General features: G+C 40.3%; 1 protein-coding gene across 1 annotated transcript in view; it reads left to right on the top strand.

Annotated features, from left to right (window-relative positions):
- The window catches only part of DNAH6 (dynein, axonemal, heavy chain 6), a gene marked incomplete at its 3' end in the record, with an annotated part of 288,388 nt that overhangs the window by 234,723 nt on the left and 42,844 nt on the right, over nucleotides 1–10,821 (top strand). The window contains exons 54-58 of the mRNA XM_011974268.1: nucleotides 925–1,128; nucleotides 1,867–1,992; nucleotides 4,677–4,841; nucleotides 7,138–7,205; nucleotides 9,683–9,863. Coding sequence (XP_011829658.1) covers nucleotides 925–1,128; nucleotides 1,867–1,992; nucleotides 4,677–4,841; nucleotides 7,138–7,205; nucleotides 9,683–9,863 — 744 coding nt within the window. The remainder of the gene's footprint in view (nucleotides 1–924; nucleotides 1,129–1,866; nucleotides 1,993–4,676; nucleotides 4,842–7,137; nucleotides 7,206–9,682; nucleotides 9,864–10,821) is intronic.

Raw genomic sequence — 10,821 nt, 5'->3', positions numbered from 1 at the left:
AAAAAAAAAAAATACAAAAATTAGCCAGGCATAGGGGCGGGTGCCTGTGATCCCAGCTACTCGGGAGGGTGAGGCTGGAGAATTGCTTGAACCCAGGAAGCGGAAGTTGCAGTGAGTGGAGATCACGCCATTGCACTCCAGCCTGGGCAACAAGAGCAAAACTCTGAAAGAGAGAGAGAGAGAGAGAGAGAGAGAGATAAAGGAGGGAGGGAGGGAAGGAAGGAAGGATGGGAGGGAGGGAGAAAAAAAAGAAAGACCAGCCTCTCGTTTATCAGAGAATAAAAGTTTCATCTACATGCATTTGCCAGGAAATGAAATTATTTGAAAGAATTTTACAGTCATTTTTTTGAAATGTCTTCCTAAAAATGTTTACCCTTGTCCTTGAGTTATAAAACCTGATGTAGTACTCTCATATAGACTCTCCAGGAGCTCTCAGGTCTTAGGGTGCCATATTTCTCCCTGGGGCCAATTGTGCTTTTTGGGGACAGACAGGTCTCTATTGTGCACTCATTGAAGGAGGTAATATGCCAACATCCCTTTCCCTCATCTACTGACTGCTTGTACACCCTCAGTCATTGTGATAACCCCAAACTTCTCCACGTGCTTTCAGACTCTCCCAACAAGGAAAATACAAACCTGGTTGAAAACCACTGTGACAACCCAGTCATTTACATGTGAGATAACTGAGGTCCAAATAGAGGGAATGATGTTTCCAAAGTCACATCTAACTAATGGTATAAAGTACCTAGGCCTCCTGATTTTGGTCTACTCCCTGTGTCCCGTGCTCTGATGCCAGCACATCTGGGAGACTGGGAGGGTTTAGCTCTTGAGCCACTGACTTACCGCTGCCCACGACATTTTGCATGTGCCCTCGTTTACTGAGTTTTCCTGGCTCTACTCAAGTAATCCGTCCTCCTTCTGCAGCTTATAGAGTGTTGGATCCAGGACTGTCAGTCTCTGGAGATCCCAATCGATCCTTCCTTCAGTCTCATTAACATTCTTGGAGATCCCTACGAGATACGGCAGTGGAACACTGATGGGCTGCCCCGTGACTTGATATCAACAGAAAATGGCATTTTGGTTACTCAAGGCAGACGATGGCCTTTGATGATTGATCCCCAAGATCAGGTGTGTAGCAAATGCTTCAGAGAGTGGCTTTTGGTTCTGCTTAATGTTGAGCTAACTATTAAAAAATATAAAAGTGGGCTTCAATGTACTTTGAGATTTAGAGTTAACATATGTGGAGATTTAGACCCAAAAGAGAGTGTTAAAGTCTAGTCCAATTCCCTCATTTTGTAGATGAGAAAGTAAGAAAGAAAGAATTGAAGTTCTCCCATACTTGATTTTGATTGGTTTTGTTTAGGGGACTGACCATTTGTTTTTTGTTTTCTGTGAGGGCAGAAATCCACAGATCTTGCTTCTTCTGTAGTCCTTGTTCCTAAAAGGTCTGAGGAATGAGATTGAAGTCAGGATATGATCGAATATTAGAGCAAGCCTGACTGGAATTTACAATTGACAGCATCCCATTTTCTGACTCCCTAAGTTCATGGATCATGTTGTACTAAATAGGGTTTGGAAGAGGGAGCCACTGTGTAAGCAAGGGAGACCAACTTGAATACCATAAGCATGATCTCTGTTCCCAGATGACTCTTTTCTTTATTTCTTCCACATCTGAACAAAAAGAAGAGTCCCAAACATTGGGCTTAAAAGATGTCTTTATTGCCGGGAGGCAGGGTAGTATAGTTTATATATTTCCAATTTGTTTCTAGATTGAATAATATTTCCACACTTTCTTCTAAAGCTTTCGCTTTCTAGCCATTTATTATGCTCTGAAGGAAATGTTCTGCTCTGTGCTTTTTCAAACAGGCAAACCGTTGGATAAGGAACAAGGAAAGCAAAAGTGGTTTAAAAATCATTAAGCTTACAGATAGTAATTTCTTACGAATACTCGAGAATTCAATCCGACTTGGTTTACCTGTCTTACTGGAAGAGGTTTGATTTTCACTTCCTTTTCTCATGTTAGTTCCCAACTTTCAAATCATATCTGGAATCCTATATAGGCCACATCCCCGTCTTGCTAAAGGCACCAGTCAACTCCATCTTCAAATTGGTCAAACCAATGCCTCTTCTCCTTAAACAATACATTATCACATTGCAAGAGGGGTAGGAGGGAGGACCTGTTGACTTTCAGACATTGTTTTAGTGTTAAGAGAGCTGGCCTCTGTTTCCCGACACTGCTGTTTCACAGGCCTCATTATGGCCCTTGATGGTGAGCTGCCCTGAAAATTCACAACAGTAGTGCAGTCAGGATTATGTACATACACTAATTATATGAAGCCAGTAAAACATTCTAGTGGGTATAAACATTAATTTTTACTTGGGCGTAAGTCAGAATTGGATTGAGTGAATTAGAAAAGAATGAACTTTTGTTAAAAAAAAAAAAAAAGAAGAAGAAGGAGGAGGAGGGAGGGCAGTGTTGTTTGTTGAGTCTAGGTGCTCCATTTCTTTGGCTATCATTGCAAGAATGGATGTTTTTTAAATTGTTCCCTCATTCAAACATTATTTGAGAACCAGTGGCAAAAAATATAAATGTGGTTTCTGTCCTCGATAGCTTACAATCGAGGTGGGGACAGAGACAGTAAACAGAGAAAGAAAGAGAGAAGAAATGAGAGGGAGGGAGGGGAAGAAACTTGTGATCAAAGATTTGAAAGGGTAAAGAGGGGGCTGGTATAGTCACCAATGGGTAGGCCACCAAGGCTGGTCTGATTTAGATATGTGGGTAAAGGGAGTAATTTAAGCTGTGACCTATGTGATGGGCTCAGCCATATGCCAGGCTTAGAGCGAAGGACTTCCCAAGCAAAGGGAACAGCACAAAGGCCCTGGGCACAAAAGAGATTGGTTAATGATCATGGTTTATTTTCCTATAAGTAATAAAAGAACGAGCGAGCAAAAACATGGGCTGTGAGTTGAGTCTCAGTTTAACCGTGCCTAGAAGTATCACTGCTTCATCAGAAAGAAAGAAAGCTCAAAAAGGCCATGGCCCAGGGCAGTTTAGCTGCAGCACCTGCATGATGACGAGGAATTGTAATTAATATGTTAGCATTAACTAATATTTATTGCATGTTCACTCCATGCCAGACTCTGTTCTCAGTATTTTATGTATGTTAACTCATTAATCCTCACTGCCCCATCACAAGATAGTTACTATTGTTATTCCGTTTTGTCAGTGAGGAAACTGAGGCATGGAAGGGTTACATAAACTATCCAAGCAGCCTTGCCTGCCTAGGAAATCCGCAAGTTACACTATTCGCCACTCAAGCCACAAAGAGCACAAGGGGCCTCAGTGTGACCAAGCTTGGCCTTGACCAACACGAGGGTGGTTCTGTAATGGATCCCAGTCACAGGAGAGAATGAAGTCTCTAGAAAACTTTGGCATGGGTATTTTAGCCCCAGACTGGATTCCTGAACTCAGGTTTACTTCGTGACATGCGAGATCCTGAGGGACTTTCCTCTTTCATGGCAGCGGACCAAAGGTTTTCTGTGATGTTCTGCCTCTGGACAGAGAGTGTTTTAACTGTAGCGGAGTGCTCTTGGGAGAGGGGATGGGCCCTTGTCAGAGCCCCAGCCAGAAACAGGACACTCTGACTGGTCCTTCCCCACTCTCTGTGCCTTGGGGTCATCAGCGTTATACACCTAGCTGTTTTCTACTTTGCTAGGGTGATGTATTCAAACTTTGTCTCCACCCATTCATGGGCATGAAATCAGTTGTGACCATCTCAATCAACATTTTCAAATGAAATAGAGTTTTTTTAATCCCAAAATTATATTGAATAAAGGTAAATTTTAACTCATAAACTTTTGTTTGAAGAATTTACATGTGTGGGTACCATGTCACAATGTTAAAATAGATGTGTTACAATGGATGACAGTCAAATTTTGAAAGCCCCAGGCTATGGGACCCCATCACATATGTCCTGACATAAAGATGTTTCTGATGGGATCCCTGGGCAATGTCTGCATGCCCACATTCCTACCAACAGTCAGATTCGCTTTGAGGAAAAAGGCATAATGGTCATGTAGAATAGGGGTTTATAGACTTTTTCTGTAGAGAGCCAGGGAGTAAATATTTCAGTTTTTGCAGGCCTCATGCAGTCTCTGTGCGTATTCTTCTTTGTTTTGTTTTGGTTTAGTGTTTTTTTGTTTGTATGTTTTTACAACCCTTAAAAAGATAAAAGCCATTTGTAGCTCAAGAGTCATAGAAAAATGGCCACACGGGGCCAGATTTGGCCTGCAGGCTGTCATTTGCCAATCCCTGGTTTTAAACAACCATGAAAATGAACAGATCTTCATTTGTGTGGGGCCTGTTGAAGTCCAACCCACAATGATTTAATCTACCCAGCTTCTCTCTTCTTCTCATGGAAATGAACAGTGTGTAAGATTAATGTAAATAGATATATTGCCTTCAGATGCTCTTATTTCCTTAGATTGCTAATAAAATGCTCACTGGAAAATAGGTACTGTTAGAGGTAGTGTGAGGATGTTAATAAATATCCATCAGATCACTGGAAAATTGTTCATTCACAGTACATTTTGAGGCCTAAGGAATTTTGTGAAGTTGATGCTATCTATTTTAATTGCTTCTTTTTGTGTTGTCCTGTTTTGTTTTAATTTCTAAGCTTAAGGAAACCCTGGATCCAGCTCTAGAACCCATTCTTTTGAAACAAATTTTTATCAGTGGTGGCCGACTACTCATCCGTCTTGGAGACTCAGACATTGATTATGATAAAAACTTTAGGTTCTATATGACAACCAAAATGCCAAATCCCCACTATCTGCCTGAGGTATGAACTACTGGTCTGGAATTCTCAGCTTAACTGGATTATCATGGTGTAATGAATCTCTGAAGTTTGATGGGCTCCCACCCAAAGGGAAGGCTCTCCCCCATTCTCCCCTGTCTTCTATACACTCCCCTCTCTTCCACCATCCTCCATTCTTGCTTCTCTTCTGAGCTTTGATTCTGATTCCAATCACCCTTGTCATCACCATCTAGTTAGGTTGCAAGCCCCTGCCCACTGGGGCCTAGGCCGATGCTCTGTCTCACCCCACTGCACACCTCTCCAGTGCCCTCACCATCTCCCTCCTGGTCCACAGCCACTCCTTCTAAACACAGGACATCCCCCTTTTAAACTCTCTCTTTCCTCCATCAGCAAAGACTATTTTTGTCCCTGTTATTACGACTAATGAATGAATTAGAGCTTAGTTGAGAGTCCATGGGCCTGGGGTGTGGGGGAGGAGGAGGTGTCATTATTTAAATGTGCAAATGCCCACAGCATATGTGCCCAAATGAAGAGGTCACCCATTTGAAAACTCTAGGAACAAGACAACACTAGAGAATCATGATCTAGAGGTCCAGTGTCTACACTTAGAGTTATGGGTGGTGGGGGTATCTTGTCCCCTTCTCATGCTCTTAGATTCTTTGAGAGGAGCTGTGTGAGCTCCACTCCATACATACGTCCCTGAGACTCAGAAGACTCTAGAAGAACCCCTACTCTAGTACTACAGTGTCCAAGGTAGTTGCAACAGAAATGAAGACAGCTGGAACTCCATTGCCCCTCCCACAGATCTCCCATGGGGCTCTCCCTGGCCACAACCCCCCTCACATGCCCAGGTGCTGCCCCAGCTCCTGGCACATCTGTGCACTCTGCAGGCTCTTACCTAGGAAAGGAACTTGACCTCAGAACTTTACTTCTTTACCACCACAACCCTCCCAAAAATATCCTTAAATATACCATTCCAAAGAGTGTCACTTTCATTTTAACTGTTAAATTGCTCATAGCTATCTGTCTTCACCAGATGTGTTCAGGTTGAATGAAATTGACACACTTCTTGAATAAGATGGGGAAATATCATTGAAAGTTTAAGTTAGGATTTTCCTCGTCAGCCTCAAGGAGTTTAATTACACAGCCACTACCAGGGCTCATGTCCCAAGTCCCATTTCAGAGTTTAGAAAAGTGACGAACATTACCAGAGGCTGGGAAGGAGAATGGAGGGGAGCAGGAAGGTAGGGATAGTTAATGGGACAAAAATATAGTTAGATAGACTAAATAAGATTTAGTATATAATAGTGCAACAGAGTGACTACAGTCAATAATAATGTATTGTACATTTTAAAATAACTAACAGAGCATAATTAGAATGTTTTTAACTCAAAGACATGATAAATGCTTGAAGTGACGGATACTGCCCCCAAAAAAGAAGTGCGACCAATGTGCCAAGTTTCACTCTTTGATTTCTCACTTATTTAACTTTTGAGAGGGTGTATTGCCCACAAGACCCAAGCCTAGCTCTGTCACGAGGTCAAATTATCCCAATTCCAGGATCCTCAAGTCAATCATCTCTAAAAAGAGATCAATCCTACTTCAAGGATTTTGTAATAAGATAAATATTACAAAATTACAATATGTAATTTACCATATTACAAAATCCTTGAAGTACAATGCCATGTGTTCATTCACACACCCTTGTTATACTTACTGGTTTTTGCTATTGACTTATCGAGTGATGTCGGAATATATTATAGTAATAATTTTTCATTAAAATGTTATTAGACAAAATATATAAAACTTTGTTTATTATCAATAATACCTTCTTTCAAGCAAAGACACATTGCGTCATAAGTAACTAAGTGATTTTATTACCTCATTTAGTTCTCACAGCTACCCTATGAGTTTTACCCAAATTACCCAAATTTTTAAATATCAGAAACTAAAGCTCAGCACAGATGAGTGGCTTGTCCAAGATGACACAGTCACTAAAGGGTGCAGCTCAAATTTGAACCCAAGCTATCAATTCCAAAATACTGCTTTTAATCCTTCACTGGCTCACCTTTCCATAAAACACGATCTAGGATTCTGTAACTGTGGTGTCTGAGGAACAAGATTGTTACTCATATTGGCAGCGAAAAATATGAGGATTTAATAAGCGACATTACACCTGAAGTATGTGTGGGGATAGGTGTGTGTGCAATTAGACCTGAGATACATCCACCTGGGTAGTAATGAGCCGTGTTCTAATAAAGAAAGGTATTTCATTAGTTTGCATTTAAGCATTTTTATGCACTCTGTGCTTCTCTTCCAGGTATGCATTAAAGTTACCATTATCAATTTCACTGTAACAAAATCAGGTCTGGAGGATCAGTTGTTAAGGTAAAAAACCAGGGAGTTGGGGGGAGGGAAGGGAGTGTCGTGGGTTTCCTAAATATTTTGTTTAGAAATATTGGCAAAGAAAATTTTCTGCTGTGTGAAAACGCTACACATGAAACCTTAATCAAAAAAAATACAAGTAAGTGGCCAAGTTCTTTACCGTTTTCATAGCTGCTCAGAGCAGCTGATCTTGTCTGCTGTCTTCTCAAGGACGTCAAGGATAGACCCTTAATTCCCCACCCCCACCGTTTGAACCAGGCTGGCAGCCCAGCCCTGCCTCTTCCCTTCACTAGGATTTCCATCTTGGGCAAGTGAACAAAGTCAGTCTTTCTGTTGTTCCTAGAAATGCAGTGGTCCATACCTGTGAAAAAGCAGCTAATCCAAACATATTTGTTCCAGCTTCACCGGTCTTTAGGTGGTTTCTTAGTGTATTTAACTGTCCACTTCAAATATATGTGTGTGTGTATATATGTATTCTTAGTATATTCTGTATGTGATTAAATCCCTATTTCCCAAATATTGGATTATGAGTTATTAATATTAATCATCAAAATTAGCCAAAAGGTTCAGGAAACAAATTTTTAAAATATTTATTAAAATAATAACATTGAGGTTGATTCAAAATTAATTTTATATTTAATATATATTTAACCAACAGATATATACACATATGTATGTATACAGGAATACATACATATGTATTTTTATTCACTATAAAGAAACATATAATTTAGACCCATGTTCAAAAGAATTATCCCTTATATTCAAGTCAAGATCATCCTGACTTACCCATGTTGTCACTAATGAGCTTGAGTCTTATTTCTCTAGCTTGTTTTAGGAATTATTCTGCTAGCTGCTAACTTGCTTACCTTCCACTAGGATAACTTCTTTCCAATTAAAGGTTATATCACCATATTTTATGAATACATTGTAAGGACTTGGCTGAACATTTTGCATACCAGTTTATTCCTGTGCATAGTTAAGCTCAGCTGTGTCACTAAGCTCCCAGCATGTTAAGCTGCCTGGGACAAGAAGGAAAAGTGCCCTGATAAGAACACAGGAAATGCTGGGACTCAGTCATGGTGTGCAGTATCTCCCTGCTATTTCTCCTAGATTGATGGCACTGAAAAGGGAAGCTAACAGCCCTCAGCCAGGGTGAGGATGGAGCTGGGTCTGCCTGTGTTCTGACAGGCCGTCACCTATTTCAGTTGCCCTCTGCTCTGCTGAGCTCCTGAACAGGCAGTGATACTCATTGTGCTCAATTGCTCATTGCAATTTTCCTCAGATCCTCTCAATTTTGAACACCACAGTTCACCTCCCTGCCTCCTGGAGAATGCCAACCACAATGCCTTAGTCCTTCTGAGGCAGCACAAGGCCATTTTTCAACTTCAAGGAATTCCATTCAGCCACCCAGACTGTCCACCTCCTTCTGTCTTCCTTTCTATTTCCAGAAACTCTAACTCACCTCCTGACTTTTGGCAGGCTCTTTTGATTCTTAACTTGACTAATTCGATTAATGTTTCTCTCAAACTGTTTCCTGAGCTCACCTTTATCTTAAAATATTCCTTAAACTACTGTCTTCTGAAAAACTTATTTAAACAATTGAATTTGAGGTTATGAATTTTAATATTCTTTATATAATAATTTCAAGGTGTCTGAATTCTGCATGTAACAAGTAAATAATGGGTTGTTACTTGAGGCAGCACACTAGTAACAGTGCATGCTGGAGCCAGCAGACCCAGGCACAAGCCCAGCTTCTCATAGCCATGTGATCTCAGGAAGTGACCCACTAGAGTCTGTTTGTGCATCTGCAAGCTGGGGGTGATAACCACAGTGCCCACCTTATGGGGGCATTCAAAGGATTAATAGATAATCCACATAAAACTCTTAGCAAGGTGCATTGCATTGAGTAGTGCTTAATAAAGATTAACTCTTGCAAATGGAGACTGGGAGCAAATTGTGAAAGAACAAGTGAAGGGAGATATAAATTCACGTGTTTATACAAGGATGAAGCTGGAGGTAAGGCTCCTTTTTCATATGCAATCAAAAATCATTTCATGAAGGTGATGTGATTTCAGAATCTCCCATGTTAGTACAGAAAGAATATTCAAGGCATCATAAATATTCCAGGCACCATTTTCTTCTTAGCACAAGCAAGCGTTAGAGATAGAAATTGAATGATTAGAGAGATCAAGTATTAAGCAGGTCTTCCTAAGAGATGAGCGGAAGGTATGGAAACTTCAGTAGCAGGCATCTCTAAAATACAAGATAGAGGATCAGAATTGACATGTAGCTGAGTCAGAAGCTTCTGTGTAAACCCAGCAAAAGAGACATGGTATGCATTCAGATTCGGCCATCAGCATTAATGCTCAGCTAAATAGTATTAAGAATAAGAACAATTACAAACAGAGAAAGAAAAATAGAAGCAACTTTGAGGCACTGGCAGAGACATAATTTAGGTATCTGAACTTTGGTTTTAGTGATGTGGTGCGACTTGAAAAACCCAAGTTGGAAGAACAAAGAATCAAGCTCATCGTGAGGATCAACACTGATAAAAACCAGTTGAAAACTATCGAACAGAAAATCCTGAGAATGCTCTTTACCTCTGAAGGAAATATTCTGGACAATGAAGAACTTATTGACACACTGCAGGATTCAAAGGCAAGTAAAATATTTTTAGTATTTATGGAAAGTATGTTACTTCAAAAGTTATAACTACAGCCTTTGAGGGTCCTGTAAGGGCTTTTAAAGCAAGACGGGGGCCACACTGGGCTTCCATGGACACACAGATGGGTGCCTGCCTGTCAGGGCTCCTTGCCAACCACAGAAACTTGGAGAAACTGTAGACCACCGCTCCTCTTGTCTTGTCTGCATTTCTTAAATAAAACACATAATGTAAAGAACTGGGACAAGATGTAAATTGAAAGGAACAAACACAACAAACTTTCATATGAATGCCATCACCTGCAGGAAGCCTCTCTCTGATATTCCCAGTTGGAACTAACTTCCTCCTCCTCAGAATTTCTGTAGTGTCTTATCTGAATCTCTACTACAGCACTTGTCACTATTTACCCTGTGTCACAGTTATCCAATTACATGGCTTATCTCTTCTCTTGGGTTGTTAAGTTCTCTGCAGTGGGAATCTGTGAATAGTTCATTTTGATATTCCTTCTCCAAGGATTACACATGGTGGTTGCACACAATTGGTACTCAGCAAAAACGTGTTGATAGTAAGATGAAGTTTTACCTTAAACTTAAAATTCTTCAGTAAATTATTTCTTAGATTCAAACCATCATTTAAGGAGTGTTTACTAAGAACACAGCTTACAAAATGATTTTCATCCACTTGTGAGAAACAAAATAATTTACTTAAAAAAATCCCCTTGACTTTATTAAGCCAGAAGCACATAGGTTATCTTTTTTGCTTTTGTTGACATCAAAACTGGTTGACTGCTTTATATTGTACCGCCCTTGAGATTGCAGTATTAAAACAGTAATAAGCAAGTAATTTGGGGCCTCTGTTTTCTTCCTCTCTCCTTTAGTTTTTTTGTTCATAGATCTCTTTATCCTCCTCTCGTTTATTCTTCCTTGGGATTTTTATTCCTGGCAGTTGTCTGTT

The sequence above is a fragment of the Mandrillus leucophaeus genome, unplaced genomic scaffold (assembly GCF_000951045.1).
Source record: "Mandrillus leucophaeus isolate KB7577 unplaced genomic scaffold, Mleu.le_1.0 Scaffold1433, whole genome shotgun sequence".
Classification (NCBI taxonomy): domain Eukaryota; kingdom Metazoa; phylum Chordata; class Mammalia; order Primates; family Cercopithecidae; genus Mandrillus; species Mandrillus leucophaeus.
Note: the sequence above shows the minus strand (reverse complement) of the source record. Positions and strands in the feature narration are given on the sequence as shown.